This window comes from Epinephelus lanceolatus, chromosome 23 (assembly GCF_041903045.1).
Source record: "Epinephelus lanceolatus isolate andai-2023 chromosome 23, ASM4190304v1, whole genome shotgun sequence".
Lineage (NCBI taxonomy): Eukaryota > Metazoa > Chordata > Actinopteri > Perciformes > Serranidae > Epinephelus > Epinephelus lanceolatus.
The window spans coordinates 13081486-13104553 of NC_135756.1; the positions used below are offsets into that span (position 1 = coordinate 13081486).

Below are 23068 nucleotides of genomic sequence, written 5' to 3' on the forward strand. Positions count from 1 at the left end.
TAAATCAACACATGCATTCTGTACATTGCAGTTTGCCCTGTGAAAGGGTGGTGCTGTATGTAAAAAACACGCTACGGTGCATTCTTTTAAAAACAAAACGCTTTGAAACATCTTGGAGTGATTGTGTAACACTGACACTTTGGTGCAAACTTCAGCAGCGTCAAGGTTCAAATACATGTTGTGTTAGCTTGTGGGTTTAACCTCGGGCGTCTGACTTTTTTTAAGCCACACCAGAGCTTATTTTTACACACACTCATTTTCTATAGCTCCAGTTTTACTCAGCTGTGGCTCAGAAACCAAAATTTTCCATGAGGCCCGCACAAAGGATGAGAAGCAACACAAAACACACCCGTAAGTCCTTGTGTGAGGAGCTAAATCTATCGTGTCTTTGTGCCAAACACTTCCAGAAATACTGTTTGCTGTTTGGTTTGAGTGGCGCTCACTGAGACAAATAAAAACAACACACCGCAGTGATGATCTGGGTGTAAAAACGTGCTGCTCTCTTTGCAAAGCTAGTCCTGTCCATTTTAATTCTGAAATCCTCTTTGTGAAAGTGACGTGGTGCCACCGATAGAAAGCAGGATTAACCCATACATAGAGAGGGAGCAAGACGTAGAGGGAGCTTCATGGAGCACTCAGGATGGCAGCACTCGCTCCATTCAACTTGTAGAGAAACCCTCAGGGCCACGGCTGCTTTATCCTACATATGAGTACAGTACAGGGCTTGTCTACTCTCTCCATTACCCTCCTGTCCTCCAAGATTTCGAAGACATCAGCGCACACAGCCTCTCCACAACAACGCTCTGCTTCGGCTGCTGGCATCATTTCCACGGTGACACCCTCTCAGTGGGAGAATCTCCTAGGTGACGCCCTCTATTGACACGCCTAGAGGTGGCTGGTGCCTTTTTGTAGGCAGGTGCATCCTGTGCAGGGGCAGACGGAGTAGCCTGACACAGGTCTTTATGTTTTGCTGTTTTCCTCTGTGTGGGAACACCAATGCAGCTCCATATCTGCTGTGGAAGAGCAGACACTGGAGATAAGAATATCGGGGAGTTCGCATTTGTTTTGCAAATTGTGACTCCTCCATTGATTCAAACTTGGGCGATGAAATTCACATGAATTCAAGGTTTCAGGACTGGTTTTTGACACAGATGTAACCTTCAGCTGGTTGGATATTTTCTGTTTAAGTTGCAAAGCAAGGCTCGAGGGGCCCACTGGATTCAGAGGCTGACCTTGGACGGACCATGGAGGGGTTTGGTTTTGAGCACTTTGGTGCAGATGGAGCGGGGGAGACGAGCCAGGAGGTGGATTATCGGAGAATTGTAGGAGATACTCAGCCGCCACGTACCGACGTTTCAACTCCCAAATGTGAACAGTATGTGCGGCAAACCTCACATGAAACTGCGGCCCAGCGATACAGCGCCACACGAATTCAGGCCGGTCTAGGCCCAGAGAGGTAAGTGACGTATAGAGTATAGTGAATGAGCCACGCTGAGGTGCAACTCCAACAGTATTTAGGTTAAAAAACATCCATGTGTTTCATTATTTGGTGACAGGAAAGGTTTTTAAAGCTATATTTGATTGGAAAGATCAAACTTTTTAAGATGCCAAACCAAGACCAAAACAGAAAAGAAGAATGCCATAGTAGTTTCAACCCTGAATGCCAATATCCACTGTCAGCCTTCCAGCTTTTACGCTTCACTTTCACCGGCTGTACCCTCAAAGCTGCACATGTAAATTAACTACATGCCACCGGGTCAGTTTACATGTTGCATTTAGATCAGTTTGCAAATGCCCACGAGGTTAAACCCCCAGCTTTGAATGACACACTTCATTTTTGAGTTGGCCGTGTCGATCATGATGCTAAAACAACAGAAAATGGCTTATCCCAAGTCGTCATGTGCTATTTTTAACGTGGCTCTTCAGCCCCTCGTGCACGCAGACAATCCTGTGATGCAACATCAAGGCAGGAGCGAGCAGCACGCTGCAGGGAGGATCAACAAGGCTGAATCAAGTGCTCGGAATAGCTGCAGTGCCATAAAGGAACCACTGACCCATATCTGCACTGACCTACATTTAATGTGACACAAACTCAGAGTTGGAAACAGATCCCCCCCCCCCTCGCTCACCTTTGCAGACCAATCTAGCAGCCATCACCTAAGATTAATATAGAACAAGAGTGGAGTGTGAAGCATATTGGGTTACAGGGACAATCACGTGGTTCTCTTTTGTGGCCAGTATCTGAGATGTAATCAGTGAAACATCTCTGCATGGAATAATCAATACACCGGAAATGCCTGCCCGGGGAACAGTTACTTCATCGGCTGTTATTCAAGTAAAACCAGCTAGTGATGTAATTAAAGTCATGAAATTATGTCCCTCCTTTTTTTGGCAGCAGATAAGACAAAACCTTTATCAGTAGTGATGTATTTTACTCTGATCTTCTGCTCCCTGAAGCTGCAGTCGTATTTTTAGTTTGCGAGAAAACAAAAGTGATTTTCTGTCAGCGACTCATGCCAGACATTTATGCAGCTGACAGCCTGATGAAAAGGGCAGCACGTTGACTCTCTGTCAAGTAATGTGCACGTGTGTGCTCTGCATGCTGGAAAGAGACATGCCTGTATGTGCGGTTTTATGTTACCTCTAATAGCCAGAAATTGACATGACTGGCCGACGATCATTTCCTCTGTAGCGCCAATTTAATTCTTAAAAGACTCCTCATTAGATTTCACAGTCACTAATGAATTAAGCTTTAAGAGATGTGTTGTCATTCTCCTCAGTGACCCCGTGTAGTCTTGGAATATCCTTAAATAGATCTCCTTTCTCTCATAGTGGTTTTTGTACTGTATGTTGTGGTGCGTGTTAGATACTAGAACAAAAAAAGAGACTCTATTTGATCCACATTGACATTTTGTGTTCCTCAACATGCGGTCTCTCTGCACACTTCCTCCAATTGTTCTCATGTGAATGAAATGTGATTGGTGCTGGCTTTTCGGTACACTTAATCCAGTTTAGATGATCCACATGTGACCAGAATTCACAGAGTGCTGCTGAAATTCAGCGTGACGTTTCTCTAAGTTAAACTAAATTAAGGCATGAAGGTTTTCAGTTTTGGAAAGGCTTTCAATACGCCCATTTGAGAATTTCTGTAAGAGTTGCTCAGCCACATGATTTCCTATTGCAAAGTGTTAAAGATCATGCACAATGTTATCATTCACTCACACTATATTTTGCTCTGAATCCCTGTCATTACACTTAAAGTGGCAACTTTCCCAGTGATACAAAAATTTAGAAGTACTGGCAAGGTGAAAGAGGAACTGAAACTGCCAGAGAGTGTTGGTTTTGTATAACTGGTAATACCACATCCTAAACGATATATCATAAGCTTCAGAGGCCTCTTGGATGAGAGGTAAAACATCTTCAGAAACTCAAGTAAGTCCAGTTGCCTACGATATACCACTAAAGATGAGTCTTCAGTTGGGGTACCACCTCTAGTCCTGGCAATGCAGGCCATCTTAATGTGTCCATCAGTGAGTGATCATCACAGTTTTTTCCTACCAAAGGTAATGCACCAAAATGTGTACATATCCCACATTTAGCCAATAATTCATGCATAACCCACAAATTTGGGAAGGCTGAGATCACGTCACCAACATGACGACGGGAGTAAATTAGAAAGTGATCCATTAGGAGGCGGGTTAGGATGGTGGATGGGTCACAAAACACGGGACTTTCCCCTCAGGACTTTCCCCAGGAGACTGGTGCTCAGAACCAAGTGAACTTATGAGTCATTTTAAGGCACGTCACCACCAGGGGCGTAAATATAGACAGTGCAGGCAGTGTGGTTGCATGAGGTGGGGGGCCCTGTAGTTGGGTGGATAGTGGGTGCTTATGTGTGATTGCCACCTTAAAATATGCCTGTGTTCAAAGAAGAACTCTCAGTAGATTAAAACCAGTGCCATTTGCTATATATGTCCTCGAAAAAGGACTATAACTCAACTATTAGAACTGTTTTATTAAATTAATCATTTCTTATTTTCTCTGGTATATTTTGTGACACAGATATGCAGTGATGATTGCTGAGTAATATGTATGTTGATGTTATCCATTGTCGAGTCTCTAATGATGTGATGAGACAATATGTGCATAATAGAGTGCACTGGGGCCCATTGTAACTTCTTTACACCAGGGTTCTTTTCCTTAACCTAACCACAGTGATTAACTTGCCCGAACCTAACCTCCGCCACTTTATACTGAGTTCGTAAGGTCATTTGCGGGTGCTGAATGTGATTGGCACTGTAAATCTGGGCTTAATTTAACCACACATACTGTTGTTAAAATGAAAATGAAATTGCACGACATTGACAAGACTGAAGAATATTATTGCACATGATGTCGAAAAGCAGTAACGGCATCATATTAAGTAATAGTGCATGTAAATGTAGGTGAATATTGCTGTCAGATGGCCACAGGTAGAGAAGATCTCCTGTGTGTTTTGTAGCGCTCCTTAGTGGTCTCAGTGCTCTGAAATGACTTATGGCTGCTAATATTTAAAGAGCCCAAAATGTTAAACCTTATTTGTCCCATTCCACCTCATGTCTCAAATTACCTGAGTAACTGCAGCCATCCTCTGCACTCTATGGGTGCCCCAGAGTGGAACATTGGAATGAACTGAGATGCACTATCAGCTCTGATAAACCGGTCTGCCTGCATATTAGTAGCAAAACTCTCATGTGAAACATTTTTGGTTGCACACTTAACCCTTTTGGTGCCCCTGTTGGCCCCGACCTCACAGCAACAACATGCAGAACACGCCTCTGTGAGGAGGAGAGAGGGGATGTGACGCTGCTGCTGGCTGCTGCTCGTACGTAACACCAACACGCACTGTCTGCAACGACAGGCAATCACTTCTGATTCACTTTACTGCCAGACAGTACTTTTACATCTTGGAGACGCCAGCGACGACCAGCTTTGTGTTTTTTTGCATCGAGGTTGTCCTTCGAGAGAAAGGATACAGGGTCCACCATCGCCTTTTTTTAGCCTCACCTCTGTAGATCCACAGCTGGAAAGTTGCTTCCCCGTGGTCAACGTGGGCATCAGCTCCAACAAGGTTAGCTAGCTAACGTAACTCGGTGTGTGGAGGGGGAAAGATGCTGGAGTGGACGTTAGCTTAGAAGCTACACAGTTTAAACCACCTATCTAACGGTCGAAGAGCTCGTGTTAAAGTCGCTCGAGCGCTTTCCGTTGGTCAAGCTAGAATAACCGGGCTGCTAATGCTACATGCTAACGGCTGCTCCCACATGTCTGCAAGCAAAACGCAACGTTAGTCTGGAGGCAGCTCATGTCTGCTGTGGTAAAAGTTCACTTACACGCGTATTAGTGGATTATTAACACACCTGCATCGGTTGGCACGGTTTAATAGCGCTAATAAGGTAGAGTTTATCTGCTTGTTTATGTTAATATTAATTTTAAACGAGGTTACATCAGAATTGTACGGGCGACATCGTGTGACGGGTTAAATAAGGTGAATAGGGTAACGTTTGAGCTCGCAACAAGCTAACTTTTGTGTCAAATATCGACTTTTAATTTACACGAAGTCTCTCTTAACCGTTATTTTTTCATTTACATCACTGAATGCTTTGTGGTTGAGTGACAGCCATATTGCCAGCTAGTTATTTTAGTTAACCGGTGTTTCCAATCCTTCGGCTAACGGTTTGCTACCATTACATGCAATATTATCTCAAGCTAAAAGTGTTAACGTTGATAATGTAGTTGTCGTAAACTCGTAAACAAATATGAATGTAACGGAAGTGTTCAAGACGCGTTTATTTCATTAAACTTTAACGGTAATGTTAAGCTATTATTGTTGTTATTTTAAGACACTCTTTGCTTCGTTTTTCTGTAAATATTTGATACAATGTTAGTCCATAGTCTGCATGCGTACACATTGTACTGGCGTGAAGCGCGAGGCATGCCCGAACCCAGCACCAAACTCCCTCTAAAATCTGCCAAAATAGATTTCCTCTGTTATTAAAAGGGCGTTATGTGAGTTAGACACACATTTTATGTCTTATAATACATAAAAAGAGCCACTCTTCAATTCCGCATGCATTTAACTTCCGAAACACCACTCATTATCATAAAATATCAGCTTTTACTGTGTGCGTTATTCCCATATTATTCCTCTTAGATGTGTCTCCTAGACTAATGGGTGGTGACTAGACATGTAAACCAATCGTAAAAAGGACATTTTATTGCCTTAAGTGCTGCTTGCTGAATGTCACTTTCAAAAAATATGTCTAAGGGCGTCTGAGGTGACAGATGTGTTGAGGCTAGCATGAATACTAATTGTAGCACGGATGATTTGCAACAAGGATGTTGCGTTCATTGTGTCAACAACAAAGACAGGTCTCAAGTAGGAAAACATTGATAACTGCGGGTGTACAGTGCAAGCAGCTAATGTTTGCTAGTTACTGATAACGTAATGTAGGTCACCGGGCCAGCGACTAGACTTCACCGCTCCAAGTCGTGACAATAAGACATTTTGAGGATATCGTGTTCGTCTTAGGACATAATGTGCTTTCACTGTTTGCTTTTAGAAACTGTGTGGTGTTTGCTGGAGAGGCTTAGATGAATGTTAGTGGGTCACCCGGCCATGTTTGTCTCCACACGCGGTCATGTGGGGACTGTTGCACTGTTGTTGTTTGCCAGCAGCGCACGATCTATGTTATGAAAATAGCAACGTCATTAATAATTTAGATGGAGAGACAGAAATCCGCTCGGCAGTACATCACAGGAGCATTTATACAGTAATATAAATATTTGTGTGATGATTTGTGTGATCATAAGTAACGGTACCTCCTGTTATATCAAGGCAGCAGTCAAAAACAAAGCTTCTATGAAATGTAAGCTGAGGAAGCCTTGCATCTTGCACCCCGCCACGCAGGCGCACTGACCTGCTGCTGACTGGGGGATGTTGATGTTGCTATGGTTATGTCTTCCTGTGAGGAGGTCACCAGAGCTCTGCCTGCAGAGTGGATGTCTAGTGTTCTTGTAGAGCATCCTTACACTGTGTTTATATATCCATCTTTGTCCGGGCTGCACAGGTGATTGAAGTTGCCTCTTCTTATCATTTGGCAGCATGGCCGATTACTTAATCAGCGGTGGCACAGGCTACGTCCCCGAAGATGGTCTCTCTGCTCAGCAGCTCTTCTCGATTGGAGACGGCCTCACGTACAAGTAAGTTTCCCTGCATCACAAACTATGATTTTATTTTTATTTTTCAAAAAGTCTGAGTAAAGTAATGAAATATATTCAAAGTAAGGTCTCCTGAATGATTTTAAAAGCTCACCCGTGCGCAGTGGTGGGTGAAGTGTGCGCACCAGTGCTTTGTAATGGCCAACACGTTCTGAATCAGCAGATCTGACCAACAGTGCGTTGACTCCGATGGTCATACGGCTGAAGAGCTATGCTCTAAAGGAGATGGGTTGACTTACAAGTGAGTAAAACAGTCATCTTCAAACTGTTTTGAAACTGTCCTGTGAACAATGGAGAGAAATGCTTTGTACTTGAACTCATCATGCACTTTGACTGAAATGACTTTCCATGTAATCAGTTCAGTTGAATTCAAATGGATTTATTGGCATGACGTAATACCCTTTGATTTTCTTAATTCTGAATAACAAGAAGGAAAGTGTTGTGCAACTCAGATGCAGTGGCTGCAGGGCACTGAGACATGCCATTTCTCTTCTTGAACTTTCTCCCTAAATCCATTACAGTGCTTTACCTCTTGAATATGTGTACAGCAGGGCCTAACAATCACTATAAGAATGCTAAAGATGCCCTCTCAGCGTTTCCTGAAAGACCATTAGATATTGTATTAATCTATTTGATATGCATTATCGTCTGCACAACACAACTATATTTAGATTTAAAGGTCCACTGTGTAGGATTTAGGGGGATATATTGGCAGAAATAAAAAATAATTTGCATGTTTTACCCAGTGTATAGGCATCTGAGAATTATACTCATTGTGTTTTCGTTACCATACAATGAGCCGTTTATATCGTCATCGGCAGCGGGTCCTTGTCCATGGAGGTTGTCACGTTGCACCGCCATGTTTCTACTGTAGCGGAGAACCAAACACTGGCTCTAGATGTTTTCGTGTCACTCATCATAGTTAGCATTCTCTTTGCAACGAGAATGGAGGAAAAACACTTGTTCTTTTTTTAGCGTGCAACTGCTTTATCAAGTGTTTCTACTGGTTTAAATCACTGGGTTTGTGTATTTTGGAAAGGAAGAGACCTCTGTGGATAATTCCGCTCACGGTAAAAACCTCCTGCACGTCTGGATCTTAAGTGATCAGAGAAAAAAAGGCGCGCACACATTAGCAGGTGCTAGGCTAGCAGTTTATCTCTGATATGCCAAACAGTGTCAGAGAAACACTTATTTGTAACATGAAACTGCTTTATCAAGTGTTTTCACCAGTTTAAATCACCTGGTCTGTTTGTTTTTGAGAGGAAAGACCTCTGCTAGATGCCAATAACCCCCCTAAATCTTAAACACTTCCATGCATCAATTCAACTTTAGTTGGAAGGTTGTATGAGCTAAAAATTCACCAATCCTTCTCTCTGATCACACTGCTCATGCTTTACAGAAGCTAATTGAATAGAAAACGTGATGGTGTGTAAGTGTCTCCGCATGTGATCAAGCAACCTTTCCACTCTAATAATGTGCATCACGACCAAAGGAAGGATGTGCACATGATGCCCTGAATTGGCATCATGTGGATTGCAGGAGGAATTTGGGAGGATGGGAGTGGTATGATAATGAAGAGTATGAATCACTCTTATCAATCTGTCCGTCCTCGTGTCACCCCTTATAACTCAGGTGTGACAAATACAGATAGTAGTGGAAGAGTTTCAACTTCTATTGCCCCATTTCTCTGAAGCAGATTTAAAATTTCTGATCACTTTCCCTGGATGTCTTTGATATAAACCTTAACATTCCCAATGACTTGATCAACACTTATACACTCCTATCACGGATACTGGATTGAAATACAATTAAGCATTGCTAATTGATCTTTTTAGTTCCTTTTTATTTTTGTTTATTAGCCTTGTCAGAGAAATGGCTTCCTGCAGTATTGTGACCTTATACCAGATGCATAGATCATGTCCTGGGCGTGATCGCAAACATGTTCTTTCAATCAGAGCTACTTTCCAACTCCATTATTCTGTCAGCACTCTTGCCTAATTATACACTGCGATGGCGAATCCTAAGAGTTGTTATCTTACGTTATCAAGCAAGGTATGACTGTAGTTTATATACAGGTAGACTCTGTAAGATGCATTTGTAAACCTTCACTGGCATCAAATTAAAAATCAAGTTAAAACACGACTCTTGTGCAACTTTTCCACACATGCCTCTGGCTGTTAAATACTGGGTCACTGCCATTCACACAAGACGAGACACTAAACAGTATAGTTTAAAGTATACATTATATGCTCCAAAACTACATGAGCAATTAAATCTGTGGGCTTTGCGGACAAAGTCTGTGCAGAGAATTCACCGATCATTGACTACTGTTACAGAAGGGCTACCGGTCTGTCTTCCTTTTAATGCCTTATGGGCACGTTACTTAGCAAACTCAAACTGACTCCTATTAAATCATACCACAGTTATTTATCTCAGACTTAGGACTGGCATAAACACACATATTTCTGGTTGTTGTAACACTTCTGACAGAGTTACCGTAGCAAATCTCTGCCACAAACTGCCGTATAATGATCCGTCGGCGTCTTGTCACACAAACCAGTGAAAGCAACGTGAGTCAGACACGCAGATGTTACTCATTGAGATTCACCCCTTTTAAACTTGCTGCTGCATTTACAAAACACTGGGTGCCATGCTCTGAGCTGCTTTTGATGTTGTTTGGGTGGGGCGAATCTCTTTTATGCCCAGACATCTGTGCAGGCATGGGAATATCAGTTACAGCCTCTGGTTGTGCTTTGAAACGCTCCCACTCCACGTCATGCATTTGTTTACATCTAGCATTCAAATTAAACCATAATAAAGCCTCGGTGAGCCAGTGTTGCCTTTAGGATTCAAATCCGACACAATGAGCTCGGGCGTAGCACTGACCCTGAGTCAGTAGATGCAGCCTGTGTGCTGCAGCTGAGGTTTTGTGGCGGCTGCTAAATGCTAGCAGATGTGTGCTGGACTTCCTGCTCGTCCCCACATTGAATTTTGTGGGTGTTTGGGCTCTAAAGTGACTGGAAACAAACAAACAAACACACAGAGATCCTCTCTTGCAGTGTCCCAATGTTTTCAGACTTGACTTAACTTTCCTTCCACCCACACTTGAGGCAGCACAGATTCGTTAGTGCGTCAGCCCTGTACCTTCATTCAGACTCATTTACATCCACCTGTACTGCTCAGCATGCTCTGTAGTTTCACCCCTAACATCCACATGGCATACAAAGCCTCCCTTATTCCTCCCATCTGTCCTTCTGTCCCCTCCTGCTCTGTTTTCACACCCATTTGCAAGAAACCACAAAATACATACAGTCCCTGGTTGAAAAACAAACATCATTCCTGCGTCTAGCTCTTGCACTCCCACTCATCCCCTTCTACCTCTCATTGTGTTTATACAGCCCAAGAGCTGAAAGAGATCAACTGTAGCTTTTTACCAAGTACAGGACGCACCCAGCTGTACTCAGTGTCTGTACTCAGCCACTGTGCCACTTTGCAATATTTTGGGAACATGAGGAGCCATAAAAGAGTATCCAACAATAGGTGGCAGGCTCTGAACTGTGGCGCTGACCTAGTTGAAATAGTTATACGGAAGGAAATGAGTAGAAAGAGAGAAAACTAGTTAAATATCTAACAAAAATTTTAGTCAAAGATTCACAGAAGACCTTTGATATTCTAAATCAGTGATCTTTTTCACCCATATCATCTGTGTTTACCTAATTATCCTTTATCTTTTACAAACTTGATGGATGGACATTGTAAAAATACCACACAACCCTTATGTAGTCTGTAGTACGGTCACAGAGAGCAAGTTTTATTGACAAAAAACATACAAGTTGTATGTATAGCCCAGTATCCACCGAGCAGTTCAGATTGGTGCGCTTTTTTTTCCATTTCCACTGTGAAAAGTTGTGGATGGTACCAATGGGCCCGTTCCGTACGTCCCCATTTTTGGTCCCCCCCTCTGTTGTGGTACCTAGCCTAGCAAAGCGTCATTCCTTTGGGCTACAGCAACACTAAACCCCTGAGCTTGCCTGAGAAGGACTATAGTATATAATATCCCATGGAGAAACTCTCACTGCAGCCTGTTTTATTGTGTTCTGAAAATGTTGGTGTGTCGTTCTGTGGACGATAAACGAGGTGCAGACTTTCCTTTGTCACCCGTGATGAGGAAGTACAGTGAGTGCTGGACGGAGCAGTGAGTGACAACAGCCCGCCCACATACATGTCTGAAGGGTTACTTTTGGTTCCAAAGGTACCGTACCGAAAGTGTTTGGTGGAAACGGGGCTTATATTCCGTACAGACCAGAACTAGCATGCAAATGTGAAAATGATGCTAACTAAAGAACAGATACGTGCAGGCAGCCATGTGGATTTTAGCGAGCGAATCCTGTTGATATTTCTTAGGAATGTTTAGTACTGTACTGGCCACGTGCCAACATGATGACATCCATGTTGCAAGACAAAACATGCGTGTTAAAACTGTGACACGTTACCCTTAAGGCAACACTCCCCTACTCACATTTAATTGCTTTACAGTTCACAATGAGAGCTAATCATACTGTAGGGAACATTTCAGTTCTCTGCTTTGCTTGGAGGTATTTATAAGAATATATTACACATATTGGTCATTCATGTTGGTTAAAACATGAGGAACTCATTAGCTTCTGGTATTTTAATTGATGCTTTAAACCTCACAGCTATGCTAAGTTGCATCGGTCCCTTACTTTACATTTTGCTTCTGTCTTTCAGTGACTTCCTGATTTTACCTGGCTTCATCGACTTTACCTCAGACGAAGTGGTGAGTACGCTTGAAGGACACGTGTGAGAATACAAAAGGTCATGTTAGGTCTACTGTTGTTTCAAAAGAATGTTGCAAGTGTCTGTCACATCTGAGAAGAGACTTTCTTGGGTATATTGAAGGACCAGCCAGTCGCCTCTTCAGTTTCTTCCACACGCCTCATGATGATAATGTGGCAGTGTCAGCAGACAGACCATTCTTGGCAGAGCCACATCCTAAACCATCAGCCTTATTACAGTGGAGCCTCTTTAATTTTTTTTTTTTTTTTAAAACAAACCTCTCTACTTCAGACCTCAGCTTTGTTCTATAATGGCAGCTCTCACAAAAGTAGTCTTGTTTTTGCCCATTTAAAACAGTCTGCATCACAGCTCCTCTCCCCGGCTGCCCTGCTATTTTTGCTCGATGTGGTCACCCACTGGCTGCTCCCTCACCCTTGTGTTTACGTTTGTGTCTGGTCGGTTGCTCATCCACCTCTCTCAGCAGATGACGGGAGAGTTAATCTCCGGGCTTTAGATGAAATCCTCTTCTTCTGCTGCGTCCATCTCAGCAGATTTTAGTTTAATTGATATCACTAATCTTTCCCTTCGGAGTCGCAGAGAGCTCTCGTCGCTGTGCGAGATGCTTGTCAGCCTCGCCATGTTGTCATGGGCTGTCCCCACAGAGTCTTTGTCTTGCCCTAGTTTTCCACTGGACACTGAGCCTATTCAAGCTTGAATAACACAAGTACTTCCACATTTGGCGTCAGTCACAACTTTGAATGGACTAGTTCATGTTCATACAGAGACTCAGTAGGCTGGACTGAAATTTGCAATATAATACTTACATACTCTACGTTTTGTGAGGTGTGAGGTGTTTGAAACCCGAAGAGTGCGTGGAGCTATTGTGGGAAATTCTTCGGGGTCGTGATGTTCTCGACATGCTTTCCTAACACTCAGTTGAATTTAGCAGGTTAGTGCAGTTGTGCTCTCTAAACGGAGAGGTGGTATTAGGTGATTTCTCCTGCCTTCACCGTGAACCCCTGAGAAAAGCCTCCATAGTTTATGTCTGTCACAGATAAGGAGTAAACGCTCAGACACTGTATAACTCAATGTGCTGGTTTTCCCATGTGTGAGGAATGTCTTTATTTTCACACACACAGCTGAAGATAACGAGAGCTGGTGTGGGAATCAGTAAGTTGTAGAAGTCGAGTGCTGCTTTCGGAGATACAGTGGTACGGCTCATTTCCATTTTTCCAGACAGTGTCAGGTTTCTGTCCCTGAGAGGCAGGACGGTGTTTTTGATGGGACATGCATTTTATTTTGCTTGCAGACATCTCATATCACAGATAAACACTTGATGACACGGTATCAGGGTGTCTGCAGCTCCTTAAAGAGTCTTAAATTCAGTGGAAATCTTGGGCTTTACCTTAAACATCATTAAATAGTATTACGTATTAGCTCAAACGTACATTCAGTTTTAAAATATTGAAGCACTGGTAACCTCAAATGACAGGAAGCCAATGAGGCCACGTCCTTTAGTGTCAGTGAAGCACATTTAAAGACACGTCTGTGCAGTGTGCTGGATCTCTCAAGTTCAGTCTGCCCCCTAGTGGCTCATGTGCAGCATAACAAGCAAACTCCTCTTTCTGAGGACATTAAAATATTTGTTCCCCTCTTTTTCTTTTCCCTCTCAGGACCTGACATCGGCGCTGACCAAGAAGATCACACTGAAGACCCCTCTCATCTCCTCTCCCATGGACACTGTCACAGAGTCGGCCATGGCCATCGCTATGGCGGTAAGACACTGCTTCACCAGCACTGCTGAAATCTTATGAAAGAGCACTGATGTTTATGTGTTGTTTAAATCTGAAATTATTGCTTCTTTTGAATGTGGTAGCTAATGGGAGGCATTGGCATCATTCACCACAACTGCACGCCAGAATTCCAAGCCAACGAAGTCCGCAAGGTCAAGGTAAACAATAAATATACTTCTGTATATTTTATCTTACTGTATCTCAGCATTTATGTAGCCAAGTCAAGTCATGTTTGGTAGCAGTAGAATTGTTTTACTGTCTTGTCGTCATCACCATTTCACACTGACATGCCTGTACAAATCTGTCAACACACCAAAAGGACTAAAGTACTTGTATAAACCGAACATAACTCTCACATGAACCATCCTCTTGACCTGTCTTGTTATCTTGTCCCATTTTGTCCCTGTCTAGCTTATGGTAATTGTCTTCTATCTGTGTTTCTTTTTCTTCCTTGTGTGTGTGTGTGTGTTTTGTTTTTTCATATGAATGTTCATTTATTGTTGAGTGTGTTGTGTGGCGCTTGGTTTTGCGCTGCTTTTGCTGCTTTGCAGAAACCTGGGTACCAGACAAACCTGCAAGCTCATGTTTTATTTGCACTGGCAGACGCTTCTGGTTCCATCCCCTCCCCTCCCAAGACAGATTTTCAGCTTGCCTCAGCCAATTACAACCATTTATCTTAATATAGGGCACACTGCAGACGGTGACTGGCGTCTTGCAGAGGCTTTTAGCTTTAGGGGAAATACATGATGACTAAGGATGCAGAGTGTTATCAGATTTCTACGGTATAAGTGTCGACCTTTAGAGGAATAGTAACATACTTTTTTTGTTTTTGTTTTTTAGTCATACAAACACTTTATTATAATTAAAGTTTGAAACAACTTTTTTTCAGGAAGCAACCAAGATGGCTGCAGCTGATGTCAGGCTGGCTTTGCACAAATAAATAGAACATGATAAAAGTTAAATTTGTGTTTGCTTTCTCTGTTTCCAGAGGTTTGAGCAGGGTTTTATCACAGACCCAGTTGTGATGAGTCCGCGCCACACAGTCGGGGATGTGTTTGAGGCCAAAGTAAGACACGGCTTCTCCGGGATTCCTGTCACGGAGACGGGCAAAATGGGCAGCAAACTGGTTGGCATCGTCACCTCCCGAGATATTGACTTCCTGTCTGAGAAAGACCACGACAAACACCTGGAGGAGGTGTGTATTTTAATGTGGTTTTTTTTTTTTTTTTTTTTTTTTTTTTAGGAAATTGTATATCCATCAATTTAAGAATGTTAATATTGATTATAATTGATGTTATTTAATCATCTCTAAGGCCATGACAAAGAGGGAGGATTTGGTCGTGGCTCCAGCTGGTGTTACACTGAAAGAAGCCAATGATATTCTGCAGCGCAGTAAAAAAGGTGAATAAAAGTTTATGTGTTACAGCTGCTTTCTCTAGTTGGATTTTGGTCACTCTCATGCTCTATAATAATTTCACTTTCTGTGCACCTAGGCAAGCTTCCCATTGTAAATAATAACGACGAGCTGGTGGCCATTATCGCCAGGACGGATCTGAAGAAGAACAGGGACTACCCACTGGCCTCCAAAGACTCACGCAAACAGCTGCTGTGCGGCGCCGCCATCGGCACCAGGGAGGACGACAAATACAGACTGGACCTGTTGGTGCAGGCTGGAGTGGATGTTGTTGTGCTGGTGGGTGTTTTTGATGAACTTATCACTGGTGCGAGCGTGTCATAAATGTGTGAGGCCATTGTTTGAGTGCAGGTTGCCTAAAAATAAGTGCTGTTTTTGATCTACTTCACTGATAAAGAGGAAGTGTGGTAAAGTGTTGTGCAAGACCAGCAGAAAAACAGTGCATTACAACTCTCATGGGGTCATTTTACAATAACAGAATGGTAGATCAAATATGGTGGAAAGTTACTGGGAACTATGTGTTTACTTAAATCTGTAACTCAACCTCCAACACTCATGTTGAAATATTGTCTAAATCTAAAGTATGAGGAACATAATTTTGCCTGTGTGTGTGAAATGTGTCTGTATAATATGTGCAGTGTATACACTCCTTAGCGTGTGTTATTTGTTAAGACTGCTGAATCCTCAGCTCCAGTGCAATTGTACTGAAATAATGAATGTTTTTCTTTTCCAGGACTCTTCACAAGGCAACTCAGTGTATCAGATCAACATGATAAATTATATTAAACAGAAGTATCCAGAATTGCAAGTGGTGGGAGGAAATGGTGAGTTTTTGGAGAAGGAAACACTCAGCCTCAGTTAAAGGTATACTATGCAGGATGTGTTAGCCACTGCATTTTATTTATTTAAAGGCACCATTCAGAGCACTCAATGACACCTTTTATAAGACAAAGTTTTAAGAAAAAAGCAGCAATGTATCCACAGATAGTGGATAGATAGAACCATTGAAGGCTCTAGATCCCATGGTAGTCAAGCAGGCAGATGGTGATGTGAGCTGGATTGCAGGGAGCAAACAGTATCCCAGGCGAAAGTCAAAGTTAAAGTCAACCGCAGCCTTGTGTGCTTGGTGTTTTGCCTCACTATATTTGCGGGTTTTTTTTTTTTTTTTTTCAGCACTATGCCCATGATTTTCGCAGCTTGCTCTCGAATGTGAGTTGCTTATAGTCTGGCACTTAGTCGCTACCTTTTTATAAAGTCCCGGCCTCACCTGCGCAACGTGCCTGGAAACGTCCCAAACACAGCAAAATAAGGAGAAAATACAGGTAGAGGGGAGGGTCTCCGCACACACTTCTGGTTCATTTGTTTCCAACTTTTAAAAAAGAATAATGATAAAATAAAGTAGAATATATTGGAGGAAAAAAACAACAAAACAGAGACATACGAGAAATCATGAAGAGCCTTACAGTGAGAAATATAAATTAACATTTCATATCCGAAAAGGAGTAGAATGAAGCAACATGCTTGTCTAGTCTTACCCCCGATCTCAAACTATACTACATAAATACACTCTCCTCACAATCAGTCAACCACACATTGACACCACTGCACTCCTTATCGTATGAGTCTATACATTGTTTTGTAGTAAAATCCTGCATAATATTACTTTAATATCAGTGGAAATTAAGTGTTAGTCAACAGCACTCCATGCTTTTGTTTGCACACATTACTGACCATGTTTCTTCTTTCCTCCCTCACCTACAGTGGTTACAGCAGCCCAGGCCAAGAATCTGATCGATACTGGTGTCGACGCTCTGAGAGTTGGCATGGGCTGTGGCTCCATCTGCATCACACAGGAAGGTACGCACGGTTGTTTTCTAACGCTGTGTCCTGGACACAGCTACAACACATTGTCTTTGTCATCATCAGAGCTCCAGAAATGCAAAAATGGAATTAGTTTTGAGATAAATAGTTAATAAAGCACAAGTTCATACAAAAAACAATGTGACCTGTAACTGCTAGCTGAGAATTTAAATATATTAAGAGGAATAAATTGAGATAAAGAAGCATACGTGTTCAACTTCTGCACACCAGTCTGAGCTGTACCTGTTCTTATCCTGGCTGTGAGCTACAGTGAGCAGAGAGAGGCTATCAGTAGCTAACGGTACAAAATATCCTGAGACCCTCCTAGTTGTCATGGTGATCTGCCAAGGCCCCATTCTGGGTTGCTATGGGGACTGGGCTCTCATGCTCAGACTGGGTCACGTTCATGAACAAGAACAGAACAGACATGTTGCAGCAACAGGACATGAACATAAAATAAAACAGTTGCTGCCTTTTTATTTTATGAGCTGTTTTCTGTTTGTCTCCAGGTCTGATATGGCTGTTTGTGTTTTTTACCTCATCTGTTTCCATGGCAGTCATGTTAGATTTGTTTTCCACCTTGTAGTCATGGCATGTGGGCGGCCCCAGGGGACCTCGGTGTACAAGGTAGCAGAGTATGCCAGGCGCTTCGGTGTGCCAGTCATTGCCGACGGCGGCATTCAGACTGTGGGCCATGTGGTGAAGGCTCTGTCTCTCGGGGCCTCGACTGGTGAGATTTCAAAGACTGCGACACAGAGAACATTGTACCATTGTGAAAAGACGGCCTTATCTTGTCATTATATTTCATACAGCTTGTAACTCGTAGACGACTCCAGTCTTCACAGCAGCGGTGGTGTAAGATTGGGTAATAAAAGAACACAGATAACTCTCTCCTGTCTCCCACTCCAGTTATGATGGGCTCGTTGCTAGCGGCAACCACTGAGGCTCCAGGGGAGTACTTCTTCTCAGATGGCGTGCGGCTGAAAAAGTACCGTGGCATGGGCTCCCTGGACGCTATGGAGAAGAGCACCAGCAGCCAGAAGCGCTATTTTAGGTATGTGGGAGGCTCAAAGTAGTGGAAGCCAGTTTTCCAAGAGCAGCTTTTAAAGTGCTCTGACTCCATTGAAGGAATATTGATTAATGTCTTTTCCACAGTGAGGGCGACAATGTGAAGGTAGCCCAGGGTGTGTCAGGCTCAGTCCAGGATAAAGGCTCCATCCATAAGTTTGTACCTTACCTGATAGCTGGTATCCAGCATGGCTGCCAGGACATCGGGGCGAAGAGTCTTTCTATTCTCCGGTGAGTCGTGTGTGAATTAAGGGGAACCTAAACCACCACCACTTAAATTAGGAATTCCAGTATGTTATTTCCATGGCTGCAAAAGTTCAGTCGAGTTTGCTGCTCTCTTTCAAAGCCAGAAACCAGAGAAGTAAGTCTCAAACTTGTGATGTCATCAAGTGTAAAGTCTGGAGCTGCTCCATCGACTACGAACAGAATGGTTTTCTTTTTTATACCCAAATTAGCTTTATTCTCTTGTAAAGTTCTTGGTTTTTATTTATACTCAGAACATTCCCCTGGGTGCTCTGTCATCTAGTACAGTGGTTCCCAACTAGTGGGTCGTGGTCCAGAAGTGGGTTGCAGGTCCTTTCTGAATGGACCACAAGTGCGTCACAGACATGTCAAGTCTGCAAAAAAATGCACTTTATTTTGAAGTACAGTGACTTTCCACCATAAAGCTTTTAGTTTGAAGTGCTGTTTTCCTGCTGTAAAATGAGTGACTAATGGAGGGCTGCTTGAAGACTTGGCCAAACACAAGTATAAATATATTAAACTGTCTGGACATTGAACTAATGACTAACGAGGAATCTGGACCCCATGACAAAGCAGTTGGGAACCACTGATCTAGAACATCCTTCCTGATTCATTGTCTGTGGAGCAGCACCTGACTTTTTACTGGATGATGTCACAAATTTGAGTATTAGTACTCTAGTTTTTTGGATTTGGAAGAGAGTTGTTCATGTTTACTAATATTTTTTGAACATTTAGACCATATAAATAACGAATGAATTTTGAAAATGAATGTAGTTCCCCTGTAACTTCTATGTGCATTATATTTTACAATTTTGATTGTTGATCTTAAAGAAGCCTTGTTTCCACCAAGCAGTTCAGTTCAGTTTGTTACACGAGTATAGTCGATGGTACCAGCAGAACCACACTATTTTGTCACATTTTTTTTAGTCATCCCCCCTTGTCGAGGTACCAAGCACACTAATCCGATACTGAACTAGTATCTAAGCTAGAAACACTGCAGTCTGTTGATTGGTCCAGAAAGAATCATCACTCTTGCTCTACAACTAGACTGCAGCTACTAGATGCAGTAGTGACGCAGCTATCACCATCTGGTAACAAAACTGCATACATTTCAAAGTACTGTCTACAGTAGAAACTAGAGGTTGACTGACAGTGGAATTATAAAAGCATAAAAACAATAGCTTGGAGTGGGAAAAAGCTGATAGCTGAATAATTGGTCGACAGGGAAGGGCCTGCTTTCGCTGGAGCTACACCCACTGAAGAAGCTTTCGTGGGGATGTATGTCCCCGCCACTATTGGAGGGAAATTCTGCCGATAACGATAGCTTGTAAAATGTCACAGCTTAATCGGCCAAACAGATAAATTGGTTGAAATCTAGCGGAAATTCTAAATAGATCTACAGTTTAGGTACAGGTTATGCACTGGTTCTTATGGTACTATTCCGAAAGAGTGTGATGGAAACATGACTTAAGAGAAATGCACATAGAGCTAGAATGTGTGACAGTCATTTCCTACTTTCATTGTATTTTCCTATCTTCTGTCTTTCTCAAGTTACATGATGTACTCTGGAGAGCTGAAGTTTGAAAAGAGGACCATGTCTGCACAGGTGGAGGGAGGAGTTCATGGACTCCACTCGTAAGTACATATCACACACAAAAAAACACCTTTGCTTTATTAAACAACACATTTAGCTACTGAAATAGAGAACATTTTATTCTGGGGCAACAAAACATGTAACCTGTTTTGTTGCACTCGCCATAAATTTGCTACTTTACTTTGTCCTCTGTGGGGATCATACACAAAGTTTGATACTGTTGATCAGCTGCAGTATTCCATTTTTGCAGCCTCCTTAAATGGAAGGTTGTTTTTGAGGTTGTTTCTACAGTGAGAGCAGGTTACATCTTCTTCAGAAGCAGGAACGGGAACTGTGGTTTCTTTGTTTGCTCTGCAAATGATTTCATCATTGCTAAGAAACAGCTTGGCTCTAATGCCCCTGGACTTCCTGTTAGGTGTTGGCATTTGCAAGCACTGCAGTGGAAAGTAAACCTGCCTTTTAGCTGCAATAAAGAAAGGATGATGCAGCAAAGAGTACTGGCATTTTTACTTGGCATTATCATTAGCTTGATTAGGAGCACAGAGACTCTCCTGTTGGTCCCCACACTTTGTACCCACATACTCCATAGTGTGAATTCAGAAGCACATTGAGTGATTCACTGAATTTAAGGGAGGACAGGCAAACCAGCAATACTTTTACTTATATCCCAGCAAACGCTGATTTCTCTTCCGATGTTTCTCTGCCTCCACAGTTACGAGAAGCGGCTTTACTGAGCAGGGGGGATGGATCGCAGATCATCGGTGCACGTGACATACCCAATCTTAACAGTGACCAAATGTTGAAAACCGCCACTTCTGCTAAAAATACGCACCACCCACTACACCCTCTCTGCCCCCTCTCCTCCGTTGTATCCCACCGTTACTCACTCTCTCTCCGATCCCCGGCCGGCTGCTTTCGGGAAGAAAGAGACGTAGTAGCGATGTGAGAATCTCCAAACTGACACCTGGGATTTTTGCACTCAAGAAGCGGCGCATCAGGGTTTTTCCAAAATGACATACACACACCTGTATCTTGAGTATGCAGCTGATCCCAGTTTAGTGCGTGTGTTGTTGACAGTAGTGAGAGAATGAATGCGTGTTTGGTGTGTGTGATGTAGTTAAAAATGTGTCATGGGACAAACAACGTGAAGGTGCACTGTGTTTATTTGTCCTGTTCATGTTAGTGAGTCTAAACCAGCCATGGTGCAGATCACATCAGCATCTGATGCGGCTTTTTTTGGGATCCACGCTGACCAGCACGTTGCCCGTCTGAAGCCTGTCACACCCCAGCTATTTAACACACCTGTACGTGAAGAACACACTTCTCTATGTGCAGCGTGTCAGTGTATCCTGGCAATCTTCTATTTTTGTTTTTGCAATGTTACAGGTAGAAGCTACTGAATGAACAGTAGCTCTTATATTTTGTTTACTTCCTTTATTGCGGATCCCGAGGTACGAGACATGGCCGTGACTATTATCCTGTCGACTTTGTGTTCACCCCTACGATCAGCAGACAGGACCCAGACCCACAGTTCACCACTGTGGACGTTCATTTCCCCTTCAACGACATCATGACAAATAATCAGCGTCCCATCTCAGTGCATAGTGTTCATATGTTGAGCATGGAAGGGACCAAAAGCTGAAGATCAGGTATGTTTGAAAGATCTAAAAATCAAATCAAAAAATAGTTCCTAATGAGGACTATTTCTCTGGCCGAAATTTGAATACTTTTAGATAAAAGCAAACTTTATATTAAACCTGTATAGTCTCGGGGGGCTTTGAAACTGAGCATGAAGTGTTTTTGATATGCATGTTTGTTTTTTCACAAAGCCGAAACCTGGTTGTATTTATATTCTGCTTTGTTGTAATTGCATACATACTGCCAAGTGTCTTTACACTTCTTTTCTTTTGTAATTTCAAAACCAAAATTGGCGCAACGAGTTGCTTGTTACCCCTCGTCTCTTGTCCATTCCTGCGTTCTCACAGTGTGGCATAGGTTCTCAGCGATTAGGTTTATTTTATTTCTTTTTTTTTTTTTTTAATTTACCGGAGATATGCCTTGAAACGCGGATGGATAAAGGCTGCACACAACAGCTCAGTGAAAAAGCATAGTGCTACACACCCTCTCGCCTCTTTTTCTTACTTTGAAACAGCTGTGTTTGTTATCATTCAGCTTCTGTAGGAGTAGGCTTTTCTAACATTTTCATACTGGATGTCCTTTTGGCCAGATGTAATTTTTTCTTTTTTTTTTTTTTTTTTATTAAAATGTCCCAGATTGTAAGAGTTGAGTTGCTTTCTCTAATGTGCTAATGTACTTTACCCCGCACAGGGTTCACTTGACTAACAAAAGCCTTGCAATTGAACTAAATTGCGAAAAAAATGTACATGGAAATATATGGAGAAATATATACCTATATACAGTTGGAAATGACTGCTGCTTGTTTTCAGTGTCCCATCTAAAGAGAGAATTCAGGTTTTTAAAATATCTTATTTGTAAAATACTGAGTCCAGTCAGTCCATCTGAAAAGCTCAAACACAGTGATAACTGAGGTGTTAGGTTTACGTTATTGTTTTTTTGACGAGTTGCACTTTTGTATGATTTCAGCTTCATTATTTCGAAGCAGCTACAGTTGTCAGAACACAGTCGTAGCTGCAACCAACAACCAAAACAATAAACAAGGGCTTTTTAGATGGATGGAAAGACTCAGTATTCAATAAATCCATCAAGGGTTTTTGAGGAATATCACTTCAGAACATGTTTACAGTAAAACACTCAAAGGAAAGTTGCTTTTGCTTTCAGTATGGTTAAAAAAAGAATAAATAAATGAAACTGTGTATGGACTATTGTCTTATTGAACTTGAACTGCACACGAGGATGCATTACTGAGCGGTCTGGCCTTCACCTGCAATATGTGACTCAAATTATCATGCACAGACCAGGAAGAGACTCAAAATGACCACAAAGAGCTGCAAACAGACACAAAACGACTACACAAGGGGCAGAACAACCACAAAAGACACAGAGCAATCAAAAAAGGCACAA

At 42.4% G+C, this 23068-nt stretch overlaps 1 protein-coding gene across 9 annotated transcripts; it reads left to right on the forward strand.

Moving 5' to 3' along the window:
- The first annotated feature begins 1148 nt into the window (after positions 1-1148).
- On the forward strand, positions 1149-22860 carry impdh1b (IMP (inosine 5'-monophosphate) dehydrogenase 1b). Of its 9 annotated transcripts, none has more exons than XM_078165055.1 (16): positions 1149-1456; positions 7141-7239; positions 7418-7498; positions 12007-12055; positions 13728-13829; positions 13931-14005; positions 14836-15042; positions 15161-15248; positions 15341-15540; positions 15995-16085; positions 17023-17118; positions 17708-17851; positions 18031-18175; positions 18277-18420; positions 19984-20067; positions 20739-22860. In XM_078165055.1, the coding sequence occupies exons 1-16, from the start codon at positions 1245-1247 to the stop codon at positions 20758-20760; spliced, it is 1839 nt and encodes a 612-aa protein (XP_078021181.1). In that variant the 5' UTR covers positions 1149-1244; the 3' UTR covers positions 20761-22860. The 9 variants fall into 9 exon arrangements, with proteins under 9 accessions (XP_078021181.1, XP_078021182.1, XP_078021183.1 ...); XM_078165056.1 differs by having other exon boundaries at positions 7421-7498; XM_033614882.2 differs by lacking the exon at positions 1149-1456 and adding an exon at positions 4905-5110.
- The last annotated feature ends 208 nt before the right edge of the window (positions 22861-23068 follow it).

What these genes read in the sequence shown, in the direction of transcription:
- impdh1b (XM_078165055.1), top strand. Translation starts at nt 1,245, where the DNA reads ATGGAGGGGTTTGGTTTTGAGCACTTTGGTGCAGATGGAGCGGGGGAG. An exon ending in GTCTCTCGGGGCCTCGACTG is followed by an intron (nt 17,852 to 18,030) that starts GTGAGATTTCAA and finishes CTCCCACTCCAG; the next exon opens with TTATGATGGGCTCGTTGCTA. An exon ending in AAGAGTCTTTCTATTCTCCG is followed by an intron (nt 18,421 to 19,983) that starts GTGAGTCGTGTG and finishes GTCTTTCTCAAG; the next exon opens with TTACATGATGTACTCTGGAG.